Below are 18,117 nucleotides of genomic sequence, written 5' to 3'. Positions count from 1 at the left end.
AGGAGGTTGCAGTCTTTCATTTCGCTTGGGACAAACTTATATACTATGTACATCAAGAATAAACCCATGAATTACAGTGGTCTGGAAGCCATGAGCCCATCGGGCCAAGGATGGGAACTGTGGGTAGGGTGTGGGAGAAAAGGCAGCAGAGCATAACACCACGGAGAGTATATACGAATTTATGGAAAGCTAAGGAAACCACAATTTGACTTAATATATTACAGCGGCAGAAGGCTGAGTTGGTAGCAAAAAACCTACCAACTTCACTGGCAGTTGTCTGTGATAGAGGACTGATGTAACCATGCACTCCAAGAAGGAAAGGGACAAGGCAGGAATTGCAAGAGGAAGAACATTGGACAGTGCAACTCAGAGCGCAATTTTCTTTACAAAGAAGAAGGGTGCAGGTGATATTGGGAAGGACATAGGAGAATCATGCAGACTAGAATAGATCTAACAAAAGGGTAAATGTGAGACTGATACAGCAGGAAAAAGTCTGAACTGTTTCTGTGCCAGCGCTATTTTTAAACAGAATATACCTGTGAGCTCTGAACCTCGGTGTTATTTCATCCCTTTGGGCATTGCCACAGTGTATTAACAAAAATGCAATAGTGTAATTAGAAATGAGAACAACAATTATTTCTAATGCTCTCTTGCAATAATAGTAGTAAATAAAAGCTTAATCTGAAATAACCATGAGATTTTTTGAATTTTATCTGAGAAGCTGTTATGCTCATCTTATTGATTCTGCCATTTAGCTTAAAATGCCTTTAAATAAACGAACAAACAAAATCCCCACCAAACAAAAATCTAAACTATCACTTCAGAGGTTAGTTTTAGACCCTGAAGGAAATACAGTCACCTCTCACTGAGGTTTATATCCATACCTGCACTCCAGGCATTTTTCACCCTCACTTTGGCAGAGAGTCTTGGTCATTTAAAATATGTTAGTGGAACAGTTTAATTATACTGCTTTTTGTATTTACAAATGATTTGTCTTTCAAGTGTTTAAATTATTATGTGCAAGAGTTAGGTTTTGTTATGGAACAATTCTTCACAGGCTTTCCTGACAACATTCCTACAAACTCTTTACTGATCATTTAAAAGCCATCTAGTAAAAAACCAACTTTATCATTAAAGTCAGATATTTATTGCTGATAGCCTCTGCACTCTTGATACGCTTTATGTCTTCAGAAAACGTATTTTATTTATTATGTACACTTTAGGCAATACATCTTCACTATCTTATTTTGGAAAATGCATCTCTCCAATACTACTGTTAGATCACTACTCTTATTAACACACAGGCATCCAATAGAACCCCAAACAAAGCAGGCTTCTAGCAAGGAAAAAAAATATACATTTACATGAACAGTTTATTATTTTTTACACTCTTTCTCCAAATATTTAGACGCTGATTATGAAATACAAGTTGTGCCACTCTATAATTCATAAAATCTTTAAAAGCTTACCATCTACATAATCAGATGCACAAGCTTATTTTTAATCAGCTTATTATTATCATAATATGAGGCAGTTTGTGGTTGCATTAGCTACTGCAGGTCTGCAATTTTGGAGAGCTTAACTTCACATTAAAGATGTTTCAGTTTTATTTTTAGCATCGTTCCCTGCACCTTTACAGACTTCAAAATTGCAACAAAAACAACAACAAATTCACGAACTTGACTGCCACCCCAAATGCTGGCAGTAAGCTGCAACTTGTGGCACAGAGCTCTTCCGTTTTCAGTAATGAACTCAACAGCAACACCAAAAAGCAACTCTCTCCTGTGTGAGCTGGCCTGCCCCAGGCAAAACAAAACACACTTTGCCGCCATGTTTCACAGCTATTTGCTCAGCAATAGAGAAACGTTTAGGCAGGAATAAGTGTCAGCTCCAGCACGCAGAGGTGTGTGTCCAAGCACTCAAAGACTTTTCTGCTCTTGTCCCCATTGCTCCCTGCTCTCTTTTTCTTTCTTTCTTCCCCTGTCTCAGCTTCTGGGTCCAAGGTTTTTTGCTGCTCTTCCTCCTGGTTATTGCATACCCGGGCCCACCTGATTGATGCATCCCCACCAAGTTCCTGCTGTAGCAAGATCCTCTCATACAGCTTCTGCCTTGCCTCCTACCTGCTAATCTTCCCTCCCCATCAACTACCTAGCCTTTGCTGCCTTTCTTCCCTATCCATTTTGTTGCCATCATCCATCACATGAGGAAGAACTTGAGGGTCACAGGGCACTGGAACAGGCTGCCCAGAGAGGTTGTGGAGTCTCCTTCTCTGGAGATATTCAGAACTCACCTGGATGTGATCCTGTGCAACCCGCTCTAGGCGATCCTGCTTTAGCAGGGGGGTTGGACTAGGTGATCTCCAGAGGTCCCTTCCAACCCCTACCATTCCGTGATTCTGCGATTCTGTGATCTTCTGTCTTCTTCTGCTTCTGGCTTTCGTATCTTCTCTGTAGGTTGTTATTTTAATCCCTCCTTCCTCTCACACTCCTTGATACTAAGCTACATCCTCACAACCCTCTCCTCCCCACACTGAAATCTTTAGCTTTCTGTCCCTTTCACCCTTCCTGTCTGTTCTGCGCTTCAGTAAGTTCCAAGCCACCAGCTATGTCCACCTCAGCTGGCCACAACCATGGTCCTTTTGTCCTCTGCTCTCAGGAGCTGAGCAGGAACTGCACTGCAAATGCAGCTGTACTGAGCTGGAGCATAGACGATATGCCAGGAATGCATAAAGGTAGCTTTCAAATCAAAATTCTTGACTGAAAGTGATAGGTCTACAATTTGGTGAATTTTTTAAAAGCTGCAAAAATGTGCGAATTGGGGAGAAAAAAGAAAAAAGGCCACGTTCTTCAAAAATGACTGAATTTTATATTCCCATTAAAATTCAGTATGAAATAGACCACTGGCATGCAAACTTTTGGTTGAATCTACAACTGTGAAAAGGGTTTTATAATGGAAAGTGCCAGTTAATCCACATTCATAAACACTCATAGAATAGAACATATAGATTAAAACATAAAGGAACAAAATCCCCAAATGAGCTTAAGAAGTATTTTATGCCAGCCATACTGACACTATGGTCATGACATCTGCAGTTAAGTACTCCGTTACAGCTATGCTTTTAAAAACAATTTCTCCTTGATCATCCTATGTTATTGCTGCTGCTTTACTTGATATCTCTTTATGCCATTCTTGCACTGCCACACCTCAGAACTATTTGTTTAATTAATTACATAAAATAATTTCAGTGAACTAGTATTAGAGAGATTCAGGAATAACATGCAAAACCTTACAGTCTAAAAGCATAGTTTCAGAATTCCAGATTTTCTCCAAAAAAGGCCCACCAAAACTCAAAACAAAAAATACTGTACACAGAGTACTCTCTCCACTGGTAAAAGTCTTTAAAAGTAACTAGTAAAATAAGACAAATTTAAGACATTATGGAGAGGAAGAAACAACTTTTCTAAGGAGTAAATAATTGACTTACAGGGTTAAACTGCTTTTAAACACTTTTTAAACAATACTTTAAATTTAAAAATGTGAAAAACTTAAAAATAATAAGTCCCTATGAAAATATACATATACTGTACCATTATTTTTGTACTTTACTTATATATTTCTAAAACATAAAAATTGTATTTCAGCTTAAAGCATATTAAGAATACATTTGCAGTGTTAATGCATGATTTACTTAAGACCAATGGAATGAAACAAGTATATATTTATAAAACCTTTTTTTCCTGAGGTAATAATTCAAAAGTTGAATCCTGCCAGCAATGAAATATTTTTGCTATTAACATGCTGCTGTTCAGTTACTTTACTCCTGGACACACAAGATGGATATAATAATAAATCTACTTTACAAGACACACATGTGTGAGGCTTTTTTTCCGTGAGAAGTCTTTTGCAGTCTTCAATCAAATTTTAAGATGGGGAGTAAAACTCTAAAAAATTGCCGTTGTTTTTATCCATAAGATGCGTGCCTTCAAAATAAAGGGAAAGCAAAATTCACACCACAAAAAAAAACATTTCTCTAAAATACTTCATCTTCAGCAGCACTACCCATACCGAAAGCTACTGCTGGGATACTGCGATTCAAGTGAAATCCTGCAAAGCTGGGAAGTGCTGGAAATGACAGTCTTGTCCCTCTTGCAAAGCCAAAACAAGCACAAAATATGAGAAAGTCCGTTATCGTGTATGACCAGTCATGCTGATTTCCAAAGAGTCGTGAATACCGGAGATAAAATACCCCAAGATGTTTCCCCAAATCCATCCAGACTGTATTTGGAGACTACTGATACTCAGCAGAGAACACGCTTCTGGTGTTTTGCTCAAATCCAGATGCACTAGATTTGCAGCAGTTACTTAAGACAAGAAACAGACAGTCTAATGATAAGAGTCAGTCAGCCATGTTTGGCACTTAATTGAGCCTAACATGTAACTGCTAATTAATAAAGCAGTTTTATCACGTAACTAGGAAACTTAGACAATTATTTTCAGAGGCTGAATCTAAAATGAAGGTGCAAACCAGCTTCCTGTACAGTCAGACTAGATGTCTCTAATTAACACATGCAACAGCCATTTATGTATTTACCTTTGTTAATATTTAGGGTGAAATATAACCTGCATTAAACAGACAATAAAGCTTATCAAAGATCTGGAACATGCTCTGTCTTCCACAGTTCCCATGGATTGGGATCAGTATCTCATGGAAATGATCAATCGTTTCCCAAAGTAAAAATCAATAGAAGCCTTATATCAACCTACAGAAAGTTACAACAAATGTACAGAAACTCCATGTATCAACTTGATTGCCATCCTCCTTCATAGCCTGAGTTTTCATGAGTTAGAAGACCACTCTACATGCTATTGGTAAATGTCCTCAGCACGCTGTTACTGCCATCGAAAACATCTGGCTACTGTAACAGATGTGATAGGTCATACTGTCAAGCAAGAAAGTACTCCTATGCCCAAGAAGAAAAAAAAAAAAGATGCTAATCATTTTATCATGTCAGATAAACGATGTATGATTAAATCATTATAGTCAAGCTGCTAACTAACCACATAAAGAGAAAACACATGAGCACCCTGGCTTGACAGACAGCCCTCACATCTAAGTGGCAAGCAGAGAATTCAAAAGCTACCTATTGCCTATTTATACAGGAACCTTCACAAAAATGCTCATTATCTCCTTGCTCTCGAATTAACCCACTTCAGATGCCTACAGTTAAGAACTTAAATCCTTGCAGAACGACGTCTGTGTTTTACCATTTACGCAGTTCAAGGACAGGCTGGCTCATGCAGTATGTGGGAAGAATGCATCACATGACTGTGAAGTTTAGGTTTTATTTTGTACAGAAAATATATAATTGCATTGGATTTGAGTTCCCTGCTGGCACATGTCCTAAACACTGCATGCAAACATACTGTAAGACTCCAAAGTTCAAATAAAGACTAGTATTCCATACAAGTGACAATTTACGTATATATCATATGTATATGTAATACATACGTATAATACATAATATTTGGAGTACAGACTTGGCACACATGCCTGTGACCCCTATAGCTCCCAAAGCCAGAGCCAGCCTCCTAAATTGTTCCCTCAATTCAATATTTATTTAGGCATTTTAACGTAATGATGAGATACAAAATTGCTTTTCTACATCTTTATTAAATTTCTGAGTAATAAAAAAATCATTGGAAAAGGGTCTATGGAGCTTTACCAAGCATTAGGCTTTCAGATCTAGATAACTGACAACCTGGGCTTATCCAGCACACAGTGAAAATAAATGTTTATTCATTACTTTTGTGTTTAGAAGATAAAGACATTCCATACTCTTTCTCACACAAAATGAACACTTTGGCATTTTATTGTGAAATAAAATTAGTTTAAAAATCTTTTTTAAAATGGTAGTTACATTGTGAGCATAGCGCAGGTTGAAATGCTAATTAATATTTGCAAACCAGAAATCCAGAAATAATTAGGCAAGGAAGTAGTTAACTCATGAAATACTATTTTGATTGTTAAGGATACTAATATTAAACTAAATCTAGAGAAAAGGAAAATCCATTTGACTTCTCCCTTGGTTACTATTGCAAAGTTGTTTCCTTACAAGTGTTTGCAAATTCACAATTATTTTTGATTTTTGCAAAGGAATGATTTGTCAGTGGCTGATTACTAAAAATTCTTTCAATATATTCTTTTTATCTGGGTACAAGGTGAATTTTCTGTGGACTGTTTGAAATATAACATAAGTTTCTTATCCAGATATTTATTTAGCAAAGACTTATTTTATGGATTGTGAATATTTTTTGTTAATGAGGAGTACAAAATAGTTTACGCATACAGTCTTTTATAAGAAAGTACTGCACTTGTGTTCATTGATGGCTCAGGAAGGTTTCTCATAAGGTATACTTGCAAAAGACCTTCCAACACAAAAACAACTGTGCCCATTTGTATGTTCACAAGGTGGACTTCCTACCTGAATTATCTCCGTGTTGTTAGAAGGCTTTATAAACTACTGAAAGCAAAGATTACTAATCTTGCCAATGGAAGCTTGAAGCCAATAATCACACCCTATCCAGTCAAGTTACAAACTCAGGATTTGTGAATGTTTCTAAAAACTTTTAATAGGAACGCAGGGAATGTAACAAGGAAGCTGTTCTAAGTTTCCTGAATCTCTAGGGAGTCTGCTCACGAGACTTCCTAAGCCAACATTATTAGCTCCTTCACTCAAACACTGAGTGTTGAAGAGTTCATCAACCCTTTCCATCTAGATGCTTATTTTTATCTCAGAAACTGTCTAAAATGCTATTCTGAGGATGCGCAAGTCTTACTGTAAGCATGTGAGTCCCAGAATATATATGATCCACAAAGCTCACAAAGGGATGGCCCTCAGAAACATGTTCTGTAAGGTCTTCAGAAAGTGTTTTTTGAGTGCTAAAGAACCTGGAGAGACTTACAGATGTAAAATACTAAGTAAGATGCATGAATCTGCATTAATTTGAAAAGTTCCTTTAAAAGCCTTATTAAAAATATTTTTTGAGGACACCAGAAAAAGTAGTTAGCACTAGCAAGAACTTCAAATTAGCAGGCAAACATTTTAATTGATTTTTGATACTATGGTATCTAAAGATTTAAGAAAAATGTTGTCACCTCAGGGCTAGCTCCAAGTGCTGATTTTGCTGATTTTGATTACCCTCTCGAGTGAAAGCTAATTCCATAGATGGATGGATGGATGGAGATCTCCTTTTTGAAATTTAGACCTTCTTTAAATATATTTATTATTGTTATTTAATTCCAATTCTATAGTGACATTAATTTGTTTTAACAGTTTTATTTGAGTTCCTATTTCTTATAATTAACACTTTTATTTTTGGCATGATCTCTTGACAATATTTTTGTTCAGCAAATGATATTTGAAAAATGTATAACAAGTTATCTCAAAAAGTCACATGGGCTCATAATTTTGGAGATATGCATACAAAGCTATCCTATACACTAAAAGCCGGACCAGATCTTAATAACCTTTGTGCTGTTCTGAAGGAATTCCCAGCACTTCAAGTATGCCATGCTGCTCTCCAGCCTAACACATTTTTTCTTTTCTGTGGTGGTTTGTTTTTTGTTGGTTTTTTTTTTTTGTTTGGTTTGATTGCCTTTTACGGAGAGGTGGGAGAAGGTATTTTAAAAAGCCCACATAAGCAAAATACCTTTCAGCTGTTGTGTGTGTTGGGTTTTTTGTTTGATTGATTGTGGTTGGGGTTTTTTTTCCTGTGAACATTTAAACCAATTGAGTAGGTGTTAATTGCAAAAGAAGGTACTATTTTGATTTTTGTCTCTTTTGGTATTTTCCCCCTGACAATTCTAAAAAAAAGATTCAGTTGAATATATTTTATCTCAGTATTTGTTAAAGACTGATTTATGAACAAATCATAATTTGAAATCAAAGCTCAAAATAAATTCTCAGACCCTAGAGTGTTTGTACACTGCCAGTAGACAGGCATTTTCACAAGGATAAGCATACCAGAAAAAAAAGTAAGGCAGTGAAACAGCAGCCCATGCCTTAGAAGTCCCACGGATACAGTGAGGTATCAGTGCCCTGGTAGCAACTGCTGCAAATAAGGTGACCAAAATGAGCTATGCTCAGAGAGGCTTGTTTAAACATACTATTTCCCCTCCTATTGTGGGGAAAGAAGAAAAGCATTTCTGCTCAGATATAGAAGGTAAGACACAGTGTTTATAAACATGCTGACAGAAACAACAGCAAGTGGGAGCAGGGTTTCTCATTATCCACAGGACCACAAGAACGGGAAGCGAGAAAGGTAGCAAGCCTTTCTGTTGCTTGTCCAGCATACGCACAGTGTCAATCATGCAGACCTGCACAAGTCACTTGAGAAATAACAGTAAGATTATATTGCATAATCAAAGTTATGATTTAATTTTCATTAAAACTGAGGGAGACAATCTCAAATATTACAGTGAAAAGGAAAGTCTGAGGAGGAAAAAAAAGCTCTTGGTTGTCCTGAGCTTCAGGACTGTATATGGAAATACAGCAGATGAAATTCTCTGGATCATGATTAAAGAGAAAAGGACTTTAGCAGTACCACGATGGGGACTTACTCCAGAGCACTAAATTAGGAAGATGAGCCTGGTGAGGTTTTTTGTTTTTTCTTTTTTTTTTTTTTTGATAAGCATTCATCAGAATCCTCCACTATGCTGCATTTGAAGATAATGAGAGGTTTTAAAGGCTTTCATTTCTCCAGTTCAGAGGGGAATACTGCAGGAAGAATCCTTGAAGCAAACAGTGAGAGATCACTGACACTAGGAAACCAACCATCAAATGCCTTTGGAGCTTTGCATCCCACCAGTAGAGAGGAAATAGTCAAATATGTGAAAGTGAAGGAAGAAAGAAAGGAAAGGAAGCTGAGCAGAAGAAAAATCCAAAACTTTTATACAAAAACACCACCTCAGAAAAAATCCCCAAAAACCCACCTAACCACCAAAAACCAAAACAAAACCAAAATACATCAACATTAGAGAACATAAGGAAGCAGCCATGAGAGCAAAAGGAGTCCAGCAGTCATGGAAGCATTTGAAGAAATAATGCCAACATCAGAAGCAGAACCAGCCCGATATAGAGGAAGGAGAAATGCAAAGGTACTGACCAGCTAAGTCATAAATGTTTCATTTTCTAGAAGGTGAGCAATCTATGGAAAGTTGCCTATAAGTGAGTAACTTAGAGTGACAGAGTACCAGGAAGCATACAAGACAAAACTAGAAACACACAAAATTTAATGCAAACAGCAAAGTATGCAAAAACAATTGAGATCATTCTGCAAATATTTAGTCCCTAGTACTTAGTATCTAGTACCAAGTACTTGCCATTCTAGAACACTATAGAACGAGTCTGCTACCATTTGGCTCTACCAGCAAATGATACCAAGGTGGCTAAGTTTGTTATTAAAAATAAGTTCTCCTCAAAAAAACCCCAAAACCCCCAACCAACAACTCAAGAAAAACTCATAGCAACAAGTTAACAATGTCTGTAGCACAAAAATTAGATGTTATGCCAAAGCAGGAAGTACTTATAAATCTGTCTCCAGCTATTTCATTGCCAGAAATAATTATTTCTTGAGAATTAGTAAAGTATGGATGAAGTTCCACAAAACTGGGAAAGGGCAAACACAGCACATATTTTTAAAGAATAGGGGAGGGGAAGAGGGGCTAGAAATGATAGACCAGTCAGGTTAGTATCAATTCTTGAAAAAATGCTAACACAAATCACTTTCAAGATAGAAAGAGAACATATGAGACCTAAAAAATAAGGGGTCAATAATAAATTAACCCAATTTCATTTCGTACCACAGTAGTAAGATAGGTAACAATCAGCAGATGTCAAATATCTTCAGTTGAGCAGGAGTTTTGTTTGTGAGCCTGCCATGTTAAGAGTCACACCAGAAAAAGTGTCTAAATAAAACTAGCATAAGGTGAAAAGTGATTCAGAAAAGCATATTCTAAACAGCTAAAAGTGCTAACAAAAACCCAGAAGTATTCATTACGCAGAGTCTGTCGTGTTTGTCTGGGATATAGTAATAGTCAACACTGACACTACTGTTCTAGATAATACAACAAACATTCTAGATTTGGAGGTGACTTAACCACAAGGAGAAAGGAATGGCTAGTTATAGGAGACCAGGACTGGACTTCAAAGCTATCCTGACAAACTAGTAAAATGACCTGGAAAAAAGAGGACCCAGTTCAGAGTGGACAAGGAAATAGCTCCACACTCAGACCAGGATAAACATGTAGAAACAGGGAAAGGAAGTCAACCAGTTAAGGACTAGCTGTGCAGAAAACAACGTGGTGGATATAATCTATCATAGTGGTAACAGGAGAGGATGGCATACAATCCTCTGGCTTGCTGTCTGGCTGCTGTCTGGAAACCATTATCCTTGCACTTCAGGAGTTAACAGGGCTGCTCAGGTGCCTTGCATACTACTTGCCACCAAATACCAAATACCTCCACAGGTCAAACTGGTGAAGAACTCAAGGTTTTGTTGTTGTTTTTTGGTTTTACTTTACTCTGTAACATGGTTTGTCTTCTGGGCACCTTGGCACCTAACCAACACCCTAAGATGACAGTGACCTTGATGACAGGTCAGTCTCTCAGGTTGTCTCTTTACAGCACACAGCTTAATTTTCAGAGTAGATTATTTAGCTTAACTGAAGTGTAGTTATGGGGGAAAGATGAGTTAAATTTAATGGCCAGAGAGATATAGATGGTCTGGTTTAATAGTCCTTTATAATTCTACAGTCTACTACACAAAAAAGTCAAACGCTCTCAAGAGAGACCAATATTGGATCGGGGGATATGGGGCTAGTCTGATTTTAAAATATCTTTTATTTGTCCCAATTCCATGCTAGTCGAAAGACTGGAGATGATTTGCTGCATGCCATTGCCCACAGCAGAGCCTGGAATCTCCGCAAGGTGTCACACCTTTGTACTTCTCAACCCTACTTCACCTTCTTCATCTACTTATGCCAAGATGATAGAATCATAGAATGGTTTGGGTTGAAAGGGCCCTTGAAGATCATCTAGTTCCAACCCCCCTGCCACGGGCAGGGACACCCTCCACTAGACCAGGTTGCCCAAAGCCCCGTCCAACCTGGCCTTGAACACTTCCAGGGATGGGGCATCTACAACCTCTCTGGGCAACCTGTTCCAATGCCTCACCACTCTCACAGTAAAGAATTCCTTTCTAACATCTAATCTAAATCTACCCTCCTTCAGCTTAAAGCCACTACCCCTCGGTCCTGTCACTACATGCCCTTGTACAATGTCCCTCTCGAGCTTTCCTGTAGGCCCCCTTCAGGTACTGGAAGGCTGCAATAAGGTCTCCCAGAGCCTTCTCTTCTCCAGGCTGAACAACCCCAACTGTGCAAGAGGTCTCTGGAAGGCAGTTTATGACTGTCTACCACAATGAGTATCCTGAAGAAGAAACAGGGCTTTACCTTCTTTACGTAGCTATAAACAACTTAAGTGTGAGAGAAAGTGCAAGACTCTGACCTTAACCAAAGGTTTTCTCCAGTCTTTTGCTTTAAACTCCACGCACAGCTAAGGCTAACCATTGTCTCTTCCCAATCTTAGCAGCATCTTGTTTTCCTGATATTTCTGCTGCTCTTTCAATTCTATCTCTGTTCTTATTGCTGCTCAACCCCATTTTCTGCATCACATCTCTTCAGATTCTGCCCTCAGTATACTTTTATTCTCCTCTAAACTCTGCTAAAAGGAGTTAGTTTCACACATGGATTTCTTAAAATATGTTAACTAAACAGCTGTAATATTTGACAGGATAAAACCTCTTTCATGACTTATTCTATCATATAATCCTTAGGATTAATTTTTCTAGTAAAACCCCCTGTTTTTCAAAATTGACTTCTAGAGACAGTATTATCAACTGCTTATATAGAAGATTTTAAAGATCTTTGCTATTCTCAACACACTGCATAACCCCCAAGGAACTTGCAATTGCCAATCCTTCCTCTCACTTTCCCCTGCGATCCTTTAGTGATTTAGCTGAGGACCTTATTCCAAATACAGATTTTTTTCCCCTCCTAAGGAGAGGGCTGATGTCCTTCCCCGATTCAGAGAGTGCAATGCATCAATATGATGATGCAGAGACAACATACAAAATAATCACAACTGTATATTTATTATAACCCATATATTATTATTATTATAACCATAACTGCATATTATGCTAAACAAACATATCCTTGTTCTATGTACATGGATTTAATGATTTTTTCCCCCAAAATAATATGCAAAAATAAAACAGAATCTTATTCCATTCTGAACTTGTTAAAGCTATGGGCAATAGCACAATTCAGGAGACTGAGGACACATCAATTGTCTTCCGCCAAAGAGAACTAATACACAGGAATGATTATTTGTTTCCTGAAGTAAATTGCTAAATTCTTTATCCATGACTTCTCCAAAATGCAAAATAGTCATAATGCAATCAGAATATTTTTATTACTTTTCAGAAACACATTTACATTTTGATGTGTGCTTTCAAAATACCGATCTTTGTTTAAAAACTCATGCCACATAACATCACTAATGTCAAATTATATTTGACACATGAGCTTTCAAAGTATAAACATAACTTCAACAGACTTACAAGCAAAATGGTTCCTCATTCCCTGCTTAAACTGAATATTTGCTACAATTAATACTTTACATTCAGAGGACACAGCATCTCCACTCAAACCATACAGTTAAAGAAATCTGTTTATAAAAAGATATATATTTTTAAAATCTAAAGTATAAAAATACATCTAAAACCTCAGCACTGTATAGCCACTTGTTTACCTGTCCCTGAATGCAACGTATGGAGCAGAAACTGAAGAAACCCAGCAAACATAGCAGCATCAGCAAAAGAATGGTTAAAAAAGCACAACTGGCATCTAGTAGGTTGCTGAATTCCAGCCTGCAACTGTAGCAAAACCGTAATGCAAGCAAAAATCCACTTCAGTGTGAAGGAGACGATATAAAAGAAGTCCCTAAGGTCCTTGCGTCCTGATTCTAAGCCAAATTATTCTGCAGCATCAAACATTCAACATCGGTGACACCAAACAGGGCTACAAGAGCTCTTGTCATCAAAACAAATCTCTGCAGTGTAGTGCAAGCATCGATTACTGCATTAGTTCATACACGCTTGCTGCAATGACAAGGAGTTTCAGTCTCTAGAAGGGGTTAATGATTTTAGAAATCCAGAATTAACAATCCTCAGGAAACAAGATGGGAAGGGGGGAGAAAAAAAGCTCCTTCCTCTCCGGATAGAACAGGAAAGAAGTTTCCTAGTGCTTTAAAGCCAACAGTAGACACAAGCTCGGGTACCCAAGTGATCAATACTACTGCTGCAGTTATTATTTATATTCAGCAGTGGTGCGCTGAACAAGTTTTAATGAACTGCGTAAATGAAGCAATCCTGTAAAGCATATGTGGCTGAAGTTATGTAAAACTTCCCAAGCTGTAGAATTACTTTTAGCACACTGAAAACACCATGGCCCTTGAAAAAATTTACCCTTTTTTTTAAATTAATGACATATTTTAATACTTCTCTTACATAATAGATGTGTGCATGGAAATGTAATTTTACATAAGAAAAATATATTCTAAATAAAAAACTGGAGGAAATATTTTGTATTCCAAACTATATATTAAAGAGAAAAGCAGAACCTGTACACCAGCATATTTGGGAAAGCCAGATGATTAGAAAATTACAGCTAATAAAATTTTCTAAAGAATTTAATCTAATTTAATCATATCTAAACCATACAACAATAAAACTACTTCTTTGGCAGAGACAATCATCCTCTGTAAAAATATGTTTCTCTGCAGCATATCTAGATACTGCAGGACTTCAGAATACAAAAAACCCTTCCTGTTCAGAAATTAAAATGTGAGAAAAGAAAGAGTGATGAACTACCTATTTAAATTTCCATTCAAAGAGAAGCTTATAAGGGCTAAAATGTAAATAATTAAGCTAATGAGAGCTTACAGTTCTTTCATCTTTAATAATATATAGACCTATTAGTAATAATGAAAATACACTTTTAATCAAGTTGTTTCCCTGTAATTCTGCATCACATGATCAAAACCAAGGTACTGAATGCTGCCTTTCATACACTATCTATCTATCTCGCCTGTCAGTCAACAGCAAAAGCCATGGCTGACATACCAGGTCACTGCTAACTTTCAGTGTCCCCAGTAACACAGTATTAGCAGAAAGACAACACAACTTTCTACATCTGTTTTTTTCACTGACATGTCCTCCTTAGGAGATGATTCTTTGGGGGAGGACAGTGTTCAGGCATCATATACTCCAAAAGATAGTGATCATCTGGACATCTACTGACCAGGGAACATACACACAGCTTTCTCCTAAAGCTGGACAACATTTCTTGCAAAAGGAACAAAAGATAGACTATGCCAAGTGCCCAGTGCTTTCAGAGCACATCTGCTCTCCCACTTCTGCACTTCTCCTTGAAGGACCTCCTCCTGTTCTGCCAGGGCTGCTGTTTAGGGCGTTGCTTCATTTTCAGAACATATCTCACCTGGATCCTAAATGCTCTCCTCCCCTTGCAGCACTACTAAACAAGGCAGGGGATTTTCCCACAACCCAACAACGAAATATATTTGCTCCCTACAACCTCAGCACTTCTAAATGAGACTACACTGTACGGGGGTTGTTTTCTGACTTTTTTTAAATATTCCTGTCATTCCCATAGCATGCGTATGTTTGTGGGAAAAAAAAAAAAAAAACCAACAAAACCAAACAAACCCCTGTTCTCCCAAATGTATTTAGAAAGGTTGGTTGTGCCCCACAGTGTTGTTGAAGCTCCCCACTGCCTCCCATTGCCCTATGAGCCAGACACACACAACCTCCTCCTGCTCCTCCGTTCCTGCATCAGGCAGTTCTCAACACCAGTTTTACCCACAGCTCGCTCTAGCCATGAGATCTGCTCAAGCCCTGCCTAAGCAGCCCCGTCTAAAAGCTTCAGCTTTAGATGGCAGAGGTGTTTGCCAGTATTCGCTGAAAAGTAATGGCAGAGAGGAGCAACAGAAGAGTGTTCTGAGGTCAGAAAGGGCATTTTGCAGAAAAGGACAGTGCCATCAACCCCAGTGTGCACTGCACATCCCCAAGGGTGTTTTTCATTCCTCCCAGCTCTAGTCAAATAGAGCCTTTCTGGCTGCCCTAAGGGGCCAACTGACAGCTTGAGAATCAAACACTGATAGTTGTTTTATTTACTTTTACATCCATTAATAGCAGCAAGGCTGCTGGAAAGTAACAAAATCTGGTTACCATTCCGCTGTCCTAGAAAAAATACGTAAGTTATAGCACACTTTCAACCTTTGCTTTGGATAACATTGCCTATGTAATCTCTGAAGATTTTTACCCTCGCAAATTATTTTACTGCCACTATCCTCTGAGGCACACTACGCTGTGCATCTGATACTTCGATTTTGACCATCATATTTTAGCTTCTTCATAATCTTCCTGCTAATAATTGCTCTAGATCTTAATCTATGTATGAGACTCCTGCATTTATAAAACTTTCTAAGATCATTAGAAAAGAATGAGATTGAACAATCTCACACAGAAATCCAACCCTACCAGTTGTCAAGTTTTAAGAGGTCAAATTCCAAGCATTAAATGTACTATTCTGTTTCATGCCTGGATGAAAATGCAGCTTTCCCCTAAACTAGAAGTTTTACAACCCTTTTTTTGAAAGAAGAAAGCCAGAGAATAGTTCCAAGCATTAAGCACAGAAAGAGCAATTCAAGGAAAAAACGTATGCTTTAAGTTGGAATTTACCTTAGGAAATGAGAGAAACAACAGAAAAGATCCATGTTATGATCTCCAGACCTCAAAGGCAAGTTACAATGGAGAAAAGATTCTAATACAATTGCAGGAGCCTTAGATACAACATTAGGTATTGTATGTGACATTTTATACTGCAGCCCTGGCTTTCAACCAAGTCTCCCACAATATCCTTGTAGTCAAATTAGACATCTATGGATTGACTGGTAAACTACAAGGTGGGTGGAAAAATGACATAACCACTTGACTCAAGCAGTAGTCAAAGGACTGAAGTTCAAGTGGTGGAGAAATGTTACCTATATAAAAAAGGTATCAGAACAAAGATTTATGGGGATGCATCAAGGCTTTCCTTTGCTCAGCTAGCAGCACTTCAGACCACAAAACACTCTCTTGGGATCATAGAAAACTTGGATGCAGCCTTTGACTATGCACCCAGAATTAAACTCAGTAGAGAAAACATACTTGCTTCTGATAGGCTTAAGTGCAGAGTTTGGCTGACACCGGGCTAATTAAAACACTTCTGTTCCCTGTGCACTTGTGCAACATAAGTGCATCTTCTCGTCCATAAAGTATTGCCCAGTGAAGAGGACTGAGTATTTTTCAGATTCTTTGCCAAACTAGTTATGATTTTGCAAAGAAAGACAATTGTTGACCATTTATCATTTACAAGAGAAATACTTTTATATATAAATATACAAATACATATATCCATACATACAGAAGTGGTTTTCTTTTCAACAGATTGACATAGCTCGGCCTGACATTTCTTATAATTACTGAGAAAAATCAGAGGTTAAGAACTGAGATGACTGTGGTGAAAAAGATACATAGCTCCTAAAAGGAATGTCTGCACTCAAACACCAATCAAACTTGTTAGAGCTCATCAATGTTCCTTTCCATTCAGGCATAAGCATATTCTTTTTATATTCTTGGCCAGCTGGCAAAAACCAAAAGCACCAAAGCAGAAATGATGTAGTCACATCAACAGGGGGACATGCTGGAGCTAATGAGTTTGGCCTTTCATTTAGCTTGGCCTAAATCAATGTCATGCTGTCATTACTCCACAGCTTTTGGTCTAAACCTCAATCTGAGCCAACCATTTCAAAGTGGAAGTAACTTGGCATCTGTCTGAAAAACACAATGTAAATGCACATATCAGAGCAGGCTACAGCGTGCCTCCCACTTACATCCCAGACAAGTGGCTTTCCACGTTGTTCCTAAAGGTCCTTAAGGGGAGTTTTACAGAACATCACACATCATTTTGCAGCAGGCTGGAAGACTGCTGGAAGATGGAAGGGCATTGCTGCACAACCAAATGACAGGAACCCCTTCAAGCACACAGGTATGTGAGAGCCAGTAAAGAAAACCCTGTTATCTATTGCTCCTGTACCTATTGTTTCCAAGTTCCATTGCCAATTGTTTAGTACTGTGCTGCCACCAATATTCCATTTCTCCATCCTCCACTCCTGACTGACTTGACTGTTCTTGACTCATCTGAGGAAGATGATAATGACAGCGAAATTGGAAAGACACAAGAACGCTCACACTAGAAAATCTACCGTCCCATAGACGCAGTGGCCGAGATCTTTGCTATCCCACCTTCATGATCCAGTAATTTTGCAATGCGTTTATCTTAATTACTTCATCTATTAAAAAAGAGAACATCTCCTCAGGATGATCATTTTGATAACTGGCCTTGACCAGGGAGGAGCTACTGGCATCAAGACAGAGACCATCAGTGCTGCACTGTCAGATTTACAGATGATTTCTGGACTTCATATGACATCACAGGATGATGAACTGACTCTGTATGAAAAGAGATTTTGTGGAGTACTTTTCTTTGTGACAAGGGCAGTACTTAACAAATTAACTTACTATACCTATAAAAGATCTGCTGGATAGCCTTTTTAGACCTTTTTCAGACCTTTTTTGGTCTTAACCAAACCCTAATTCAAACAATTTGCTCAGCCATTCAATTGCTAACCAAAGCCAGATGCTTTCAGTGAAATGGTGATTGAAATACACATACTGACTTTTCAATTTACTGACCAATAGTATCAAAATATCCTTTTTGTTCCCAACTTTAACTATTATTTCTAGTTGTTGTGCTACTGTCTCCATAAAGACAGATTTCTCCCAACTCTTATACCCTACAGCATGGTGGATGTGGTGAATACCCATATTCAAAGTCTCTTCCCTGCTTGATGCAGGGTAAGCTGGGATGAA

General features: G+C 38.0%; 1 protein-coding gene across 50 annotated transcripts in view; it reads right to left on the bottom strand.

Moving 5' to 3' along the window:
• RIMS1 (regulating synaptic membrane exocytosis 1) overlaps nt 1–18,117 on the bottom strand; it is a 346,977-nt gene that overhangs the window by 157,173 nt on the left and 171,687 nt on the right. For 5 of the 50 annotated variants that reach the window (XM_075747496.1, XM_075747500.1, XM_075747502.1 and 2 more), the window contains exon 1: nt 12,876–13,229. The exons of 43 other annotated variants lie outside the window; for them this stretch is intronic. In XM_075747496.1, the coding sequence (XP_075603611.1) occupies nt 12,876–12,927 (52 nt within the window). In that variant the 5' untranslated portion in view covers nt 12,928–13,229. Of the gene's footprint in view, nt 1–3,728; nt 3,838–12,684; nt 12,723–12,875; nt 13,230–18,117 lie in introns of those variants that run through there. 2 more of the 50 variants (XM_075747497.1, XM_075747499.1) reach the window with 2 other exon arrangements.

This window comes from Balearica regulorum, chromosome 3, assembly GCF_011004875.1.
Source record: "Balearica regulorum gibbericeps isolate bBalReg1 chromosome 3, bBalReg1.pri, whole genome shotgun sequence".
NCBI classification, from domain to species: Eukaryota; Metazoa; Chordata; class Aves; order Gruiformes; family Gruidae; genus Balearica; species Balearica regulorum.
Note: the sequence above shows the minus strand (reverse complement) of the source record. Positions and strands in the feature narration are given on the sequence as shown.